This window comes from Pieris napi, chromosome 2 (assembly GCF_905475465.1).
Source record: "Pieris napi chromosome 2, ilPieNapi1.2, whole genome shotgun sequence".
NCBI classification, from domain to species: domain Eukaryota; kingdom Metazoa; phylum Arthropoda; class Insecta; order Lepidoptera; family Pieridae; genus Pieris; species Pieris napi.
The window spans coordinates 3,713,219-3,733,228 of NC_062235.1; the positions used below are offsets into that span (position 1 = coordinate 3,713,219).

General features: G+C 33.3%; 1 protein-coding gene across 1 annotated transcript; it reads left to right on the forward strand.

Moving 5' to 3' along the window:
* Positions 1 to 195: 195 nt before the first annotated feature.
* LOC125061240 (tyrosine-protein kinase hopscotch) lies at positions 196 to 19,984 on the forward strand. The gene is made up of 22 exons (XM_047666572.1): positions 196 to 673; positions 801 to 952; positions 1,413 to 1,571; positions 2,276 to 2,453; positions 4,056 to 4,210; positions 4,982 to 5,074; positions 5,901 to 6,020; positions 7,363 to 7,511; positions 7,810 to 7,944; positions 8,623 to 8,750; positions 8,938 to 9,074; positions 9,812 to 10,009; positions 11,325 to 11,475; positions 12,444 to 12,582; positions 13,130 to 13,204; positions 14,311 to 14,423; positions 15,114 to 15,344; positions 16,049 to 16,201; positions 16,751 to 16,924; positions 17,585 to 17,757; positions 18,202 to 18,351; positions 19,074 to 19,984. Exons 1-22 carry the CDS (start codon positions 434 to 436, stop codon positions 19,210 to 19,212), a joined length of 3,342 nt encoding a protein of 1,113 aa, XP_047522528.1. The 5' UTR covers positions 196 to 433; the 3' UTR covers positions 19,213 to 19,984.
* Positions 19,985 to 20,010: the final 26 nt, after the last annotated feature.

The window sequence follows — 20,010 nt, forward strand, 5'->3', positions numbered from 1 at the left end:
AGGTTTATTTATTTTTATTAATTGAACTTATTTCTATTCAGAATTTTAAATTGAATAATCACATATTTTTTGATATAATATATCTAATCGTTTATTTTATGAAGACAATAAACAAATGAAGACAGATATAAACTGTGGAATTATCACGGTGGCACAGAGTACCATTGTATATATGAAAATTGGTGATCTCGTAGTCCGTAGTCTGTGTATTGGTGGCAGTGGCAAGTGGTGACCTTACTTAGTTTATAAATAAACATTTTAGTTATTTCATTGATTTATACATTACGTACATAACTTGTTATGCTTATTACCAAAATGATTATCATTTGGACGAGATATTATTATATCATCGATATGGTGCACACATTTTTAATTTAAGCCTTATCAGTGGTGGCGTCTAATTTTTTTGTTGTTCAAGTATACAAAATAAACCATGGCTTCACACGAGACAGTCAAAGTTGCCGTAGTTGTCGATCCCGTGGCCAATATTGTGCCATGTTCAAATTCTCTAACAGCTGAGGAACTTTGTATACTATTGTGCAAGAAATATGGGATACCTCCATTAACCCGTACCCTATTTGCATTACGGATTAAAGGCACGGACTATTTCCTCAAAGATAACAGCAAAGTTCTCTCCGGTTCAAGAGATTACGAACTTAGAATCAGGTTCAAGGTAGTGTGACATTGCTTAGATTGTACTATTAACTTTAAATATATTTTCGGTTTTCTGAAGAATATTTTGAATTTATAATTGATGAAAATAATAAAATAAATTTAATTCAGTATTTTCCTTTTTTAAGGTTCCCCAACTGAGCCTTCTGATAAATATTGATATGACAACATATGATTATTATTTCCAACAAGCAAGAAATGATGTCAATGAGAATAAAATACCAGAGATTAAATATCCTGAACATAAACGGGAACTTCTTGGACTAGGTATAGCAGACATGTAAGTGGCAATTTTTTATTTGTCATAAATTGTTAATTGATTGGATCTTTAAATAATTGTAAACGGATAAGCTTAGATTACAAGATAAGTTTACTAATGTAAAAATTTGATTGACCTCCCATTTTATTGTTATATTTGTCTTTAAATATTAGTTTGAATTAACTGTGTTTTTTATCAAGAATGATATGTAAGTGTTCTCCAAACTTAGAACTATTAGTATTATGTATCATCCCCACTACAATAAACAATGATTTATTAGAAATTGAATTTAAATTAGTTGCAAAAAATGAAACTTGGTTTTGGATGTCTTTATAGTATTCTAACACTAGCTTTTAAATAACAATACAGTTATACGTAACATAATTATTGGCCTGTATACTGTTAATTATTTCTATATTCCATAATTCTCAAATCTTAAAATATCTATGTGATATTTATTTTATTTTACTTATTTTTTCAGGATGCGTGTCATACTAGAAGACAATCTACAATTAAACGAAGTTGTTAGAAATTATAAGAAGTACATACCTAAAGTTGTTGTAAAGAGTCATGGGCCATTCCTAAAGAAGCATGCATATGATTGCTTACCAAAGTTGTGCTCTGCTGGTCATAGTGTGAAGTGAGCAATTTTTTAAGTTATTTTATATAGATAACAAATTGTTTGAGGAATATAGATGATAAAACCAATTTATTACATGTAATTTGATAAAGATTGAGTGAAATCACGTAATTCCATGGTCTCTTGTTCCACTTTTTTTATTCTAAGTCAATACAATTATGTTTCCGCGGAATAGTTTTAACTTCTCCTAGTTATAAGTAACCATCAAAGTATAAATCTATCTATTAACTAGCCGTTTCGCGCCCGCTTTGCTGGACGAATTAAAATAAATTTTATGTTTCATTATTTTATTTTTTTTCATATTTTTATTATTCTTCTTTTTAACTTCCCGCTAAGAAAATTGAAATATTTCGAAAATCGAGTGTTTAACAGATGTTGACGTTTAGAGGTTCTAGGAAGCCTCCCCGAATGTTTCCGCGGTGAAGTCCGTATGGATAAATTTTCATAAAAGTAAAACAGCAATAAAAAAATGAAGGAACGTTGGAATTTAATAAATAAATAGCCATAAACCATCTAGGAAAAATTTCGCATCGAATGGTGGTAGTTTCATGTCGATACGATCAGTGGTTTAAGCGTGAAAGAGCCTCAAACGAACACCATTTTCTTTTTATATATATAGATAGAAGATTACTATAGATATGTCTTCCAGTCATCTTATTATACATACATGCACCTTCTGGGACTAAATGGTTAAACTTTTACAGCTATGTGAAAAATTTATATCTACAACAGTTGTATGGACTTGCACCAAACTATTTAGCAGAGGAATATAAGGATGTAGTATGGCAAAATGGAGCAGAGAGCACTCCTGTAAAAGTTGTGGTTGCCCCATTTCATCCACATCAACCTGGAATTCGGATCTACAATACACTGAAGCGAGATGTATGTAACGAACCTAAGACAATATTATTTATGCTGCTTCTTATTGGCCTATTTAAATTACAGGCAATTCTTGCTATTGAGGTTCTACACTTCATATATACTCTTTTGCGGGCAACTAATTAAAAAAAGTAAAAAAATCTTATCTTTATTACTAAACACTTCTTATTGTTTGACCATGTACATTGGTTTTAAAGAATTCATAATATATTGCCCAAATTAATTTACATGATTATAAGTATACAGACACAGACTATTAAATGTTATTTAATTAACTTTATATAATTACATTCGGTAATATTCTAATTATGAAATGAAATACAGACTTTTATTGGCATATTTTATTTACATACTTTAAGAAAATTAAAAAATTAAATTAAAGCATTATTCTCCTAAAGTGCCCTGTAAACGATGAAATTTGCTTGCCAAATTTGTTTGTCAAACTTCACGTTTTCATCAAACAATAGCTTAAACCAAATATCAAACAAATTTGTTAAATTTCTAGTAGATTCTGGTTTCTCCTTTCGTGACGTGACGTCGCCGTGCCGAGCGCTTACAATGAGTCTTTCAGATGACGCGTTTTTGGCATTGACTCTAGCACTGTGTATCAAGACAAAAAAAAGAAGACGATGGAGTCGAGAATGGTTGAAATTAAGAGATAAATTCTCTTGTTCTTGTCCATATAATCTTTTGATTTTATTTTCCATAACATCGGCATATCACGATACACAGATATGAAATGCAACGTAAATTCTTTGTTCGTAATATTGCCACTCATATCGTCACTGAGCGTACCGTCCTCCATGATGTCAATACAACGAGTGAGATCTTGTTTGACAAACACCGCCGTTCACGTTCAAACCTGTTTGTCAAACTCGACATCAATCCATCAAACACGACAAACACGTAGATTGTTTGACAAACGCCTCAAACACAGCAGTACGCTATCAAATAATTTGACAAACAATTTGATCGTTTACAGGACACTTAACAAAACAATGCTTTAAAATATTTTTTTAATTATTAAAGTACAATGTGTCCCGACCAAGGAGGTTTCAATTCAATTTAAGTACACATAATCTGTAGTGAGCGGGCTGCGCGCGCAACGCGCTGGTTCCGAGCCAATATACCAATAACGAGACTTTTTCCATTTTGGCGCTATTTCGTACATACGAATTTGAGTAATATTTTGTTGGTTAAAACTAGTAGCAAAAATGTCAAGCAACACCGACGATACTGATGAAAATTTAATTCTACCTGACATTAGAAACAGCTACGAAACTGACGAATAGTCTTTTGCCAGAAAAATCAAGAAAAGCGTACGACAAATGTTACCAACAACTTTATGACTTGGAAACCATGAGATTAAATAAAGTAGTGTATGCAACTGCATATAATTAGGTATTAAAACACTCGTGTAATATTATTTTGAAAACTACACTCATGTTTTAATACCCTCTATTATAGGACAGTTGCATAAACCACTAAAAATCGATCTTAGGTACTTACCCGTTTTTTTTGTTGCAAAAGAGTTAATATTTTATGTAAATATTAAGTATTTGGCGATTTTATGTGAATATTGTATGAAATGAATCAAAATTGCAGTGGTTCCACGCATGCGCTATTGAAGAGTTGATATATCTGACGAGAAATGGTGACCATAGCTTGGAAGTGTCTCGACGAGGAACACCACTTTTCCTTAAGTTCAAGTCTGAAGAACAATTAACTTCGTTTATATCGATCTGTGATGGGTACTATAGGTAATTACAATACAATTTTTTCAATCTATTTTATTAATTATTTTCCATGCCATTTCAAGTATCTCTGACACATAGATATTTTAACTGCCAATGATTGCACAACCTCGAACGATGTGCATTGTGCATTCTTAATATAGTAATACCAGTTTTGTTATTCTTAGTACAATTCTTTCTTGTATATGTATTTTTAAAGGTCCTTCCACAGGGACCAAACTTTTAAACGCTTGTAAAATTGTCATTTATGTTTAACTAGCTGACCCGGCGAACTTCGTTCCGCCTAACATTCTAATGATATAGTGTTAACTTTAGATAAACTTAATTTAGGATTTCATCAAGGTATAATACATGTTATTATACATTAATACAACTTCTTTGCAAATACAGAAATGTTTTATTTCGTTGGTATAAGAGGTTTGGATGCCAAAAACCGCCATATCACTCACTTTCGTGACATATTTGCAGATATTTGATGATTTAATGGACTTTGACTTTCTTATTTCGTCAACAGATAGCACCACATGCTGTTTGCATTCGTACAAATAATTAATTAATTTATTGTTACGATATATATGATAACTTTCCGATATTTTATTACTTATTCTGCTAGAGTGGAGAAGAATCCACCAAAAAAGAGATAGCTAACATCGGTCCAGCCGATCTTGAGTTATAAGTGGTCTAACTAACACGACTTTGTTTTATATCTTAAGACTTAAAAATGTTGCATACGTTTTAAAGTGCCATAATAATTTGATTTTAACATTGTTATAATAGGTTAATGGTGAAATGGACTTTTAATCTTTCTAAAGATGACGAAACACCATCTCTCAAGGAGTTGCATAGGATAAGATGTCACGGACCTGTCGGGTATGAATATTCCTAATATAATAGAAATATTAAACATAAATAAGACAAATATTAAACAACGTCCTGCCTTGCGATTCTGTAACTCACTTTTCTAAACAATAAACTACAAGCTCCCTCCTTATATGAATGCCAAATCATAAAATGACTGCTTCACGACTGATTTGAGCGCGACCGCCGCTGCGAAAACCGCTGTGTGAGTTACAGAATCGCAGGGCTGAAATGTTTTTTCGCCGGGAATCGAACCTAGGACTTCTGATCGCAACAAACAAGGCCGGCCTGAGTTTTGTTATACCACATTTTATGTCACGTCCCTCAGAAATAGGATCAAAAGTATCCTATGTCCGTCTCCTGGTTCTAAGCTTCCTCCTCACCAAATTTCAGCCAGTCAGTTCAGCCGTTCTTGAGTTATAAATAGTGTAACTAACACGACTTTGTTTATATAGATAATACTATTCCACCGATTCACCTAACCGGCTTATACTTTTTTGAAGTGAAAACTTGTACGTAAGCGGCGTTGTACACTTTTTTTGGAATGGGTAAAAAAAATTTAAACTCGCGTCAGGACACGTGACCTGATCGAAGAATTCGTAAGATGGGTGGAGAGTAGACAGCTGGCGCGGCGTATTTAATGTAATATAAATTGTCATGTTTGTGTACGATAGCGCAATAAATAAATATTGTATTCTACCACATAAATGATAGTACTTTTATACTGATAATTAATACAATTCGTGCAAAATTATTCCCTAACCATTCCAAAATATCAAAAATGCACAACGTTAATATTCAAGTTTTCACTTCGAGTGCCGTCGTTTTTTTGTTACAGAGGTGCATTTTCGTATCGGAAGTTGGAGGAAAAGCGAAGTAAAAAATATGGTTGTTTTATACTTCGACAATGTCAGGATGATTATAATATATATTACCTGGATGTCTGTACAAAAAATAGGTAACTATTTGGTTCTCTTTGGTTTTTCGTTAATTGAGTTTTGCAGGAATAAAGCATTCTATTGAAATAATTTTCAAAAATCCAATAGTTGCTGGGTATTCAAGTGAACAATAAATTTCTGTTTATAATTTTAATTCCTAGTATTTGAATTTTGAATCTTGCCATTCTATGACTGTGTTAAAAAAAAATCTTTATTTAAAAAATATGGTACTGCCAACTTGGCTGTCCTTTCTCCGAACATTGCTTAACTTTTCTTGATATTTAGTTTTTCTTAACTTTTCTTGCAATAAACTTTTCTGCTTTTCCTGATTTTCTTTTATTCTTTACTTTTTTTACTTTTCTAACTGTTGAGCTATTATTTCGATGGGGTATTAGATGTAGCACATTGGAGTTTATATTAATCAACCCCCTTAAAAACCCCCTCCCTAGACATTTGGTTCCTAATATTAATCCTAATTTTGGGGAAACTCCAAGTTGGCATCACTGAACACAGATTTAATGTTAACTATTTAACCCGAATTGCGAATTGGCTACAACGCTCCGTAGTGTCCCACCGCTGGCAAACATCTGTTTGCAAGCTAATCAGAGTTTCTCTTTAGTCTCTCAGATCCATCTAAGCCTTTTTTAATACCCGTGGCACTAAAATGTATCCTATTGGTCCAGTGACTCCAGAAAATTAATAAAAAAATACTATGTCACGTGTTTTATAAATAAGTAAATGAATTGTATGCACCATGTGACGTTCTTCGATCCAACTCCGGCCTCTTTGAAAAAAATACTATGAAATGTTGGCAAATCTTAATATATATAAATTACGTGTCACGTTGTTTGTCCGCTATGGACTCCTAAACTACCGAACCGATTTCATTCAAATTTGCACACCGTGTGTAGTTTGATCCAACTTAAAAGATAGGATAGCTTACATCTCAATTTATACCCGTAATATTATTTTATTGCAAAATATTTGTTTATTATTTTATAGTCACAATTCTAACAGTTGGCGTTATGTTGAAAGTACCAACGTTTCATATAAGCTACAATTTAATGGCATGACCACCAAAAAGGCATGGTGGTCCCCATGACTGGTGTTCTCCTACCGTTTCCTTTGATAGTTTGCTACTATGTAATATAACAAAAACCTTAGCCACAGCAACGCTTGGCCGGTCTGCTAGTAGCATATAAAAACAGCGTATTTAGCCCAAAGTTCAAAGAATTTTTAAATATTGCTTCTGAAGTTAGTCGCTATTTCCTATTAAATAGCTTGGCGTTGATTTATGAGAGACCTGTATAAGACGTCGTTGAAGACCAGACAATTAAAAGAACTGTTTTTATTAACTTTCAGCACAACAGAAACATATTTACTTGACTTCAAAGGCGACGGCTACGTGTTTAATCAGGAAAAATATTTTAGTATCGAAAGGCTGATCAGTTGCCATCAGAACCCTGAAGGAAGGATATTTCTCAACGAATGTATACCTCCTTCGGAATATGGTATTTAATTTATTATCTAAAGATCAGTTCCTTTTAGTTAGAAAATAAAAATAATCCTACTTTTAACTGACTTACAAAAATATGAAGTATTTATCTATTTAAAGTGTTTTTTTTTATTGTTATAAAAATGTGTTAAGTATTTACTTAATCTTAAACTTACTCAAATTAAGTTTATGATCCTGAGTTCGAGAAGCAATCGTCACAAATTAAGATTAAGAATCATGTATCACTCAAAAATGCCCACCCCATTTAATTACTATAAATAAAGATTATAAGAAGTTATTTAAAAATATTTTAGATAAATCACAATTACTGCTGTGTGGAGAGCCCGTTAAGAAAGGAGTGAGGATCGACCAAGCCGAGTTACAGGATATTCTAAAAGATAACAAAAGTCCTAGATGCTTGCCAAACAAGGATATTTTATTATATACAGGTTTGTTTAAAAGTTAAAAAAGTATAGTTATCTGAATTAAAAAAGCCATGTGAATAATAGCAATTAAAATGTTAAGAAAAGTTTAACAATGTCTAAAAAAACAAGTGAATAATGATTTCTGTATTTTTATATATCATTTAAAAAAATAGTTGTCCTAAATATCTTATTCTAACTTCTTCTGAATGTCTATTCTATAAGCAATAGATAGTAGAATAAAAAAACCATTGACTACATTTGGTCTTGGCTGTCTGTGCCTGACACAGGTGACTTTTTGGGCTGGGAGCGTTCAAGTATTACGTAACAAATTTGGGAGAGGGGGTTTTGTAAAACGTTACGATGCGGGGCGGGGATTGAATTACGCGTTATTGTTAATATTTTTTCGACTTTCCAGTACTTTACACCACCTAATGGTAACTTTTAGGTATAAAGAGTCACTAGGTGGTCACGAAACGTTTTACTATATTTGGGTACAGAAAAACGTTACAGTGCGTGGGGAGTGTGTCAATAATCTCCAAAAATTGCGTGACGTAATACTTGAACGCTCCCTAAGGCACGGTTTCTTCACAATGTTATTCTTCTATATACAGGTGTGAAATGCGAAAGAATGGAATGGTGGACCGCCGGGGTTTCAACGTACGACCTCAAATTTGTTAATAATGTTAAATATTTTAATTTCAGGATCTGAGAAAGTAGGCTCCGAAAATATAACCGCTACATACAAAGCGCTCTGGAGACTCGACGAAACGAAGAAACTGCAAGTCGCCTTCAAAACATTGCAAAGAGATAGAGCCAATGATTATTTGAAGGTAAATTCAGTAACTTTGCCTACAAAGAAAATAAATTTTGTAGAAAATACGTAAGACTTTTTGGTTGAATATATATTTTACGTAACCCCAACGTGCGGTTTGGGACGCGTTTAAAAATCTAGTGGTTTAACAATCTTGTGTTGCCTCATCTATATCTGATTAATCATGTTATAAAATAATTTTTCAGGATTTTGTCGAGTTGGCAAGTAAATGGGCGTGCGTACAGTCTAGCTCAATAGTTCGATTGTACGGTGTCACCTTGAGCTCTCCCACAGCGCTAGTTCTCGAGTACCTGCCCTTTGGACCTTTTGACGTCTATTTAAGGTATATACTGGATAACTTGGTTTCCACTAAAGCATGCTTTAGAATCTGGCCATAGGTTGGCAAGAGACAACCACTTTTTGAGGTTATACTTCTTTAGGCGCGTTATGAAAAATTGATGAGAGTGAAATTTTACGATGCGCGCGCACCGTGACACAAAATTAACAGAATGAAGTTGCCCACGGAAGATGCTACGGCATTGGACATAATTTAAAAACAACATTCGAATAATAATAGAATTTATGTTACACTTAATGTAAAAGAATAATAATAAATATTTACTTATTTAATTTTTCAACTGTAAACTGAACTTAATTAGTCCTTTTCCAGTCTTTGATTATTTAATTGTAATTATTTATTTGCATGCAATCAAAAACTATTTATAATAATGCCAAAGAAGTATAACTTCTTACGCGCGTACATAAGTACACGCACCCTTTTTTTTATGGGGCAGGAGGTAAAATAGGACACCAGCTACACCTTGAGGTTTGTTGTTTTGTTGTGAGGAAGTTCCTTGGAACTGGTCTGGCGCCTTCTTAATTTCTCATGCCATTTTCACACGTGTATATCCATTTTCCAGCATATTTTCACACGTGTTTAATTGTCCTAATTTTGCCATGTGTGATGTTTGGGAGTAAAAATAAAATACATATAATTTATATTTTTATTATTGTAAATATAGCTTTTGGGTTCTTTTTCACCTGTCTACTTTTATTATATAAATAAATGGCTAATCACAGGGAAAACGAAGAAAGAGTTAAGCCGCTCCATCTCAAGAAGGTAGCGGCCGGCCTCGCGAGAGCCCTATGGGACTTATCGGAAGCTGGAGTTGTCCATGGTGATATTAGATGCAGACGATTGCTGCTTGCTTCTCATCAGGCTGACAGGATACTTGTGAAGCTGTCTGGACCAACGCTGAGGCAGTATACGCCACAAGAGTTAGTATTTTATTGAATTTAATTTACTCACAAGAAAAGGTTCGGCTGTATTTTTAACTGGGTTAACAGAAATGTTTAAAAAAGTGGTTTTTAGTTTTAGTGGCTTCAGTGTGCGACTCTTATTATTGAGGGCGTAGGTTCGAACCCCGACTATGACAATGTACTTTTGTCTAGGCGCATTCTATATTTGCTCGTAAGAAGAAGAAAAACATCGTGTGGAATGCCTTAAGCCTAAAAAGTCATCGGTGTGTGTCAGGCACGGAAGGCTACTTGCCTAGGCAAAACAATGATCACGAAACATATACAGAAGAGACAAAGGTTGTAGCATCAATGATTGACATTGGCATTATATTTTTAACTGACTACGAAAGTAGGAAGTTATCAATTTGACCTGCTGGAACTGGGCAATATTTGAATATATCTATTTGGGCTTTCATGTGTGCTATTCGTAAATGTATGTTATTATTACGTTAACAAATATCGCGGAAATGTCTTCATCAAAATCGGTTGAGTACTTTTAAAGATTAACGTTACGCATTCATGGGAACATGTATATCTAATGTAATACAGGCATATGAAGATTAATTTAAGTTCCTTTCAGTATTTATTTACATATAAAAGATGTATTAGTATACGATCCCGATATACAACGACCTTCACCGAGATGCTTATTTAATGAAACGTATTTTATATTTAATTTAATATGTCAATAAATATAATCCATATGGGTTGCCTAGCAAATTTCAGTCCAGAGTATGTTTAATTAATATTTAAAAAAAAATATTTTTTTTATAATTTGCATGTAGTAAATTTTTTTAATTTTTTTCAATCAATATTTTTAATCAGGGTAGTATTATATATGAATCACTATAACCTTCTTTTTTACTAAAGATGTATATATACTTTAGTGTCACATAAAAAATATACACATAAATAATTAATTGATTAAAAACAACCTAACGTTTGCATATTCTATGGGCTTCATACTTTCGATAGGTATAGAATTTATCTAATAATCATACCGGTGAAATATTTAAAAAAATATTTTTTAAAAAAATATTAATAAACATACTCTGGACTGAAATTTGCTAGGCAACCCATATGGAATATATTTATTGACATATTAAATTAAATATAAAATACGTTTCATTAAATAAGCATCTCGGTGAAGGTCACTGGCAAAAAAAAATATTTTACCCAAGTACTCTAGAAGAAAAATTCCTAACAATTTTGCACATTAATATGACGCGTACCCCCCAAATTTAAAAGAGCGTCTTTACTGAGAAGGTGCTTAGTTTTAATATGGCAATTTTAGTGTTCATTGGATTCCTGTGGACTTCTTTGCTGATATGGCCCTGGCAAAGAGGTCGGTTGCCGGCGATATTTGGGCCTTCGCGACCACTCTTTGGGAAGTGTTTTCATACGGACAATCGCCAACTCATACTAATCCTGTTTTAACTTCAAGGGTGAGTTGTTTTAATAACTATTATAATAAGAAAAACAGCTGAATTTGGGCATGTATTTTTAGTGGGAAAACCTGATATCGACTCCTGCGCACCCAATGAGTCTGGCTAACAAATGTCCGGGTTTTATAAATATTAGGGCCCGTATTTAAGTGTTTTGACTAGTGTCCTAAAACTGTAGTCATATAATGGGGTTGTGCTAAGGCATAAATATTTCAAGAAAAGAGCGTGCCCAATCTTAAAAGGCCGGTAACACACTTGTGGTGTGGTGAGCCTTCTGCCCGTTTGCCCCTTGTTGTTTGCACTTTCTCATAGTCAATTATATAAAGTTGCTAAATTGTGAATAAATAAATAAACTTTATAACTTTTTTAATTATATAGAGACATAAAAAATAAGACGTCGCGTCGAGTTATGTAAATAATGTAATGATAAGAAAGTTTTATTTTCCTTTGTATTTTCGGAAGTAGTACACAACCGGAAACACGGAGCATAAAATTTACGGCCTAATTATAAAACATGGACTACACATGTCCACGGCATTTGTTATCATAGTTACCATTGTTGTTATACAAAATATGATCCACGTTTTATAATAATGCATTTTAAATTCAGTGTTAGGTTGTATAAAATTTAAATTTGGCGCCTTCAGTCATTATAGAATGTATCGCTCTATAGTTGTCTATGTCAAGTCAGATCAGTATTATTATTCTGTGTACCAACTACTTTTTCCGCCATTGTCTGGTTTACAATAAATAATTAACACTTTGATTACTTTATAATACTCGTTTAATTTAACTGGTTATGAGCCCAGCACCTATAACCATTAGTATGCGAGTTTAGTTTCGAAAAAAGTATTGAGGGTATTTCAGTTACGAAAAATCCATCTGAGAACAAGTTCAAACAAACAGTTCGGGCAACAGAGTATTGTAGAAGAAATTGCCTTTAGATTTAAACGTTTACTGAATTTTAGAGTTACGAAATGGGCGACCGGTTACTCCGTCCGGCGAGGTGTCCCAGCGAAGTGTGGGCATTGATGAGGCAATGTTGGCAAAGTGAGCCTCTGAGACCGCAAGAGATCATGCGAGATATGAATCATATGCTGCACAGAGGTAAATATTTCAATCAAATAATTTACAGAGTATTAGTTAAAATATGCTTTATCTGTTAGAGTGAAGTGTAATTTTATTTGATTGTCTAATATCTCAGTTTTTTGAAGTCGGTTAAAAGGGTTTTTGATTGAAAATATTTATCCGAAATAGATACAGAATTCTGGAACACAGACCTAAGGGAGCGTTCAAGTATTACGTCACGCAGTTTTTGGAGAGTATTGACACCCCCCCCCTCATGTTACGTGCCGTAACGTTTTTCTGTACCCAATAGTAAAACGTTTCGTGACCACCCAGTGATCTTTATATATCTAAAAGTTACCATTATGTGTAGTAAAGTACCGGAAAGTCGAAAATAATACTAACAATAACGCGTAATTCAATCCCCGCTCCGCATCGTAACGTTCTACAAAGCAAAAAAATACGTTACGTAATACTTGAACGCTCCCTAAAATGTTGTAGAGTTTTTTATCACATTTGATTAAAATGCCGCTTTTATTATAACTTTTTAATTCCTATAACTTTACCTATTATGACAATTTTTTTGCAGAATACGTACCTATACACGAATATGAAGAACCAAAGATTTCACTCGACCATCTAGAACATCACGATACGGTTTCAAGTAAGTTAACCGACCATACATGATGTTGTATTTTGATAAAGTAAAAGTAATCTGTAGTTCACATTGTGTGCACATTAAAAATAATAATATCGTACATATTATATTAGTGTTTATACAAAATTAAATGAAATATTTATGGACGCCTAAAACTAATTCACTTTTAAATTATTTGATATTTTACTTACCTAATCACATACAGTCACTCACTGAGAAACATTATTAAAGCAGAACAATAGGGATTAAAATAAAATACATTGACAATAAGAATATATAATAATTTTGTATCATAGACACAAACAATTTAGCTGCAGTATCCATACTTAATAATACAGAAAAATTGTGATGTATAAGAGATGTGAGACCATTTTTACAGCCGCAATGCTAAATAAAAAAAAATTTAAAAACATATAATAATATTAATATAGCTTTTTAAACCATAAAAAGTACAACACATATACCATCCATGACATTAACAGGAAGCAATAAACATAAAAAGTTGTATATATAGGTCCATGGTTCAAATTCGGCTCGAAGGACCAAAATGTACGGTGACTGGATCATCGGGGTGCTCTAAATAATAGAGGATTTAGTTTTCCTCTATATTTACCACTCGCGTACAACAATAGAATATAAGCAAAATAATGAAATGTTAATTGCTATTTAACGACTACAACGTAGCAGTTCAATAGAGTGCCGAGGTCTGGCTATACTTTCGGGGCGTAACTCCGACGATTTAGGAAATCGCCACGCTTATAAAACTAAGAAACCCTGAGTGAGCAAAATGTAAAACCTTGGCTCGTACATAAATAATATGTAAGGGCAAGGTGGGTGTATTTTTGGTTGGACTCCCCACGGGTAAAACCCTCCTCCAAAGAATTCCACAATTTTCTACTATGTCCTTTATCTTTACTCCGCCGTCATCGTAATTTTGTCTGTTTGGCCCAACGCCGGCCTCTCGATCGTGTGCCTCATGGCCACCAGTCTGTTAGAAATATATAGGCCCTACTATTAAAGACTGCAATTTAAGTCAATGTATCAATGTCGTGTATGATAAAATGAGATATTGCTTTGAAATCTTCGGATATAAATATTAATATTGTTTACAGGTGACAGATTTATTCCTAGTGAGTTGAGCGATGCGGGCAGCAATAAGTCCTTGTTGTCTGTGGAAAGTAGTGTTAATTCTATTAATGGAATGTCCGATCACTACGATAATATGGTAAGGACATATTTAAGGAAACAATATTTACATAAATACGCCCCGGGATTTTTAATTTCTTTATTCTATGTTTTAATGTAATGCAAGGGACAAGAGTTTTTTTTATTTAGTCATCAGTAGTTAATTTTTAAAGATAATACAAATTTATATAAATACAGTGTAAACGCTTTATAACGTCATTCCTTATAACGAAAAACTTTCTATAACGTAAATAAAGTAACATTTGGCTAACACAAAGCCCATACATTAATTCACATTACATAGATTATATAGCCAAAAATTTGCATTGTAGGAAATTTTGGTCTCAGTTACTAAACGCACCACCGTCACCTATCGTGTATTATCAGTCGTAAACAAACGTTGAAACTGTCAAGATGGCCAGTAAAAGAAAAGCGTTGCGTTTAGAATAATTTACCTATTGATAGTAATAAAATTAGAAATTATTGTAATTGTTTAAATTTGTTTTTTGTTCTCCGAATAAAAAAAACTCTCTATAACGAAAGAAATTCTCGGTTTCTCGAAATTCGTTATAAAGAATTTACACTGTATGTACATAATTTAAGTATGGTAACACTTTTAAGAGATCTTTTTCAAATTATCAAATTGAATTTAAACAATAGATCAGATTTTTATGTTACTTTTTTTAAACTCGTGTATCTTCACTACTAAAAAATAATATCTTTCTAATAGTTCGGAGACAACAAAAGCGCGAACTCGTTTGAGCATAACTTAAACGCGATGGCGTACGCGTTACGCAACGAGACGTTATCGTGCGGGCGTAGTAGCCGTAGCAGCGTGCTCGGTTTGGGACTTGGGTTAGAGACCGCGGACGAGTTTGCCTGCTCGGCTCCACGGCTTATGGAGTCCATTGTATCTCAGGGAAAGACCTACCTCGTGACTATCACTAAGAAGATCGGCAGTGTAAGTATAGACATTCTTCGTTTGGATAATAGACAATAAAGAAATGTATTAAATAAAAGCTGTGTAAAAAGGCTTACTATAAAGTTAACGATTATCTAGTTGATAAAAGGGCCTGGGACTAGTGCTAGACAGGCTACTTCTAATTAATTTGCGATATTTGTTTTAAAATAAGTGTTGTTTGATGATTTGCTATTTTAAAAGAGTTTTTTACGCCGGCTTTTTCTCTCGGCCTACACCCTCTGTCTTCTTTGCCGATGAGTAGGGATGCCTACAAATTCAAATTATTTAATGACGTGGAATAAGTGATACCTGTATCTTATGTTCCATAATAAACATTTTTTTTAAATAAACTGTATTTGTACAGATAAGAAATTGACGACAAAGTTCAATTTACCTGCTCTACTGTCTCTTACATATGTGAGAGTATAATGGTTATAGTTTAAAAATTGATTTTGTTATTTTCCGTGTGGACGAGAATATATCAAAATTTAGATCCGGTAGTGATTGCAATAAAGTAAATATTTGGTCTCTCTGTATCATTATTATCATTGCGTTAAAATAAGTGTTCGTTCATTTATACTATGACATATCTTAGGAATAATTTATTCTGACTTATATAAGTTTAAATCGTTGTTAGGTTAAAATTCCTAAGTTCTAAGTGGAAATGGAACCACAGATAAACCTTTATTAATAAAATATTGTAGGGAAATTATGGGCACGTCTTCAAGGGGTGGATGGAGCGTGATAATCAAGAATCTCAAAGGATGGAAGTGGCAGTTAAAAAGTTAACAAGACAAGAGTCTGAGAGAAATGGTAGTTTGTATGAAGATTTCAAAAATGAATTAGAAATTATGAAGGTAAGAATAACTTATTATTCCCCAGATAAACACAGATAAGTCATGAACTTCATTTGTCACGTGACCCATACCATGATAAACTTTATTGTGACAAAAGTTTATTTAATTTTTAAAAGCAATCCATTTTTCATAAATTTAATTAAATGCAAGGTTGACAATTTTTTTAATCAAAATGATTTCATAGCTTTTTATGTTATAAATACAACCTTAACCTTATATCATATTTTGCCTTGCATACCTTTGTATTAAGATTTTAATTAATTGTATGTATTTATATTCTCTTTGGTCTAGGCTAGTTCTAGACAATTTACACCCCAGAACGTCAAAATGCATTCACCGTCCGTCCCTATCTATTATTAACGACCCGCAACATATTATAATTTAAAGGCCGGCAACGCACTTGCGAGCCCTCTAGCTATGTGATTGTTTATTAAAGCCTTCTACCCGTTTACCCGTTACGTAAAAGTAAACGCGAACTTGTCAATAAACATAAAATTTTTCCTTTCTTGTGCTTTTCTGTTATTAAACTTAAACTATTTACTCTTTCAGTCCCTACAACATATAAATATAGTGGAAATCCTCGGATATTCGTGGGACCATGGGTCAGATGTTCTAATAGTGATGGAGTACCTTGAGGAGGGTTCACTCAACTACTACCTCAAGTTCCAAGGCGATAAATTGCGGCTCTCGCATCTGCTCAAGTATTGCAAGGATATTGCTACTGTAAGTTTATTTATGAGTAATCGTTGTATAATCTGTAATTAGTATTTATATAATCTGTGGAATTATTAAAAATTTAAAACGAGATTGTTAATATAAACAACAATTATTACTTATTGTTGTTTGAAGTTTTACAACCCTACGGCATTGTTTCTGTTAAAAAAATAAGAAGTCTCCAATACCTTCTAAAACCAGAACAATATTTTAGGCCTGGGAAGATATTATACAAGCTCATTTATAGATTTTGTTATTATATTTATTATATTAAGCATTATTTCGATAACAGAGATGGTGCTAGTCATCATAAGCTACGACGTAAACTAAAAAAAAGAGTGTGTGTACTTATGTACTCGCGTTAGAAGTTATACTTTGGCGTAACTAGATAAAAATCTTTTCCAAAATTGTATCTTTCGCCTTATTCTACGTTTGTAGAAAAACGAAACTAACTCCTCTAACGCGCCAAAAGTATAATGTCATAAAAACTAAAATAATGACTATAGCTAACTTCAGGGTGTCGGTTTTTTGTGACGGTGTGTGCGCGCATCGTTAACATTTACTCTCATTTTTCCCTAACGCGCCAAAAGAAGTATAACTTAAAAAAAAATTATGAATAGTTTTATGATAGGTTTTGGGTGTATCAAAAGTTGGCATTTTCTGTTTTAGGGAATGGATCACGTGTCCGCAAAAAACGTAGTACATCGGGATTTAGCCACTCGAAATATTCTCGTTGTAAACAAATACCACGTCAAGATCTCTGATTTTGGCCTTGCGAGGATTATTCCCAAGGAGGAGAGTGCTTATAGGATAAAGACTGAGCGATTATTGCCTATAAACTGGTATGTATTTTATGACATTTTTTTAAAGTGATATATATTATAAGCAAACAAAAATTACTCTTTTGTCTCTTGCTGTCAAATTTTGCTTTAGGGAGCGTTCAAGTATTACGTAACGAATTTTGGGAGGGGAGGGTTCCTCTTGTAAAACGTTCCGATGCGGGGCGGGGATTAAATTACGCGTTATTGTTAATATTATTTTCAGTACTTTACACCACAAAATGGAAACTTTTAGGTGTAGAGTCACTGGGTGGTCAAGAAACGTTTTACTATACTTGGGTACAGAAAAACGTTACGGCGCGTTACATGGGGGGAGGCGTTTAATAATCTCCAAAAATTGCGTGACGTAATACTTCATAGAACTGTGTTTCCTATGTAATATAGTCAAGGGATAGGAGGAAAAACTAGCATTCAGTTGCCAGATTCTAATAAAAAAAAATTTTATAGGTACGCGCCAGAGTCAGCCGTTGAGCCGTGGCACTTTTCAACGAAAAGTGACGTATGGTCATACGGAGTAACCGCGTGGGAGATCCTAACACGTGCACGTCTTGAGGTCCCCAAATTTGATGTGGAACGACCACGGGAGAGGGCGTCTTGGTATGTAATATAAAAAAATATATATATTTGACATATTAAAGTTCATGCTGAGCGTTGTCTCGGCTTTCAATATCACCCTTAGTGACCATTCCTTGACCTAATCTAATATATAAAATTCTCGTGTCGCGGTGTTTGTGGTTAAACTCCTCCGAAACGGCTCGACCGATTCTCATGAAATTTTGTGTGCATATTGGCTATGTCTGAGAATAGGACAACATCTATTTTCATCCCTCTAAATGTTAAGGGTAGTCCACCCCTAATATATTTTTTATTTTATTTTAGATAAAAAAAATATTCTTTATTTTTTTATGATACAGCATTAAAAATACATACAACCCCTAATTTTCACCCCTCTACAATCAACCCCTATTTTTTTATTATAAATGATAAACATGGCAAAACGACGTTTGCCGAATCAGCTAGTCTAATATATAAAATTCTCGTGTCACAATGTTCGTTCCCATACTCCTCCGAAACGGCCCGACCGATTCTTATGAAGTTTTTTATGAAAATTCAGTAAGTCTGAGAATCAGCTACTATCTATCTTATAAACCCTAAAGTGATGAGGGGTGTGCACCCCAAAAATGTTTTTAAAAATTTTTGACAATTTTTTTTGTTTCTATTTTTTTATGATACAACATACAAAAATACATACAACCCTTAATTTTCACCCCTCTACGATCAACCCCTATTTTCTATTATAGCAATAAATCTTCTTGCAGTTTCCAAATACCGGATGGGTGCCCGTCAGAAATATTTCGTCACTTGATGAAGGATTGCTGGGCGCTGGATCCCAATATGAGACCAAAATTTATTGACCTCGTACATATGTGCAAGCGATTTATGGACGAATATAAATGAAGGAACTAATTAGGCTTAGTTGGCTTGAAATCGCGGACAAATTCGCTTCTAGCGAACGATTATTGCGACGTAATTATGTACGTACATACGTACGTATTAAGGTATACGTAACTGTACGTGTCTATTATTAGACCATTGACAACATTCCTATAAAGCATATATTTGCTTTTGAGAATCGCTTTTATAACGTGCGCCAAGAAATACATTTGTCTCTTTTGCGCATCGATCGTGCTGTCTTGCTCTCGCATTAGTAAAGTTCACGACTGACGATAACCTCGAATAGTAATACAATTTGTAATTTTCGCAATATTATATATAAGAAAAGTAACTAGAATGTTCTGCAATTATTGGGAACAAGGAATACATCGAAATACATGCCTAATTGGCTTATTGCTCCGATTTTGTGATTTTATATTGAGGAAATTTATTTGATATAATTTTTTTATGTTGTTCTACCGACAAACTAAAAATAGAGATATGGAAATTTAATTTTTTCTACAATAATTTATGAAATATTTTTTAATATGAAATCGAATTTTATGGAATGGTTGTATATTTGTTCCTCAATGTATTGAAGTTGTAAATATTTTAACTGCAAATACCTCTTTACAATTATTAAGGATCATAGTTTTTAGGGGACCCCGCACATGATATTTTAAGTATTTTTAATTGAATAAAAAAAATATCCGTATTCTTGACGCCTTCGGAAACGGAAAATGAAAAATATCTAGCCTATTTCAGTCATAAAAGTTTTCTTCTGGCTAAAACTTTCTTAACTTACAATTTTTTTTTCGTTCC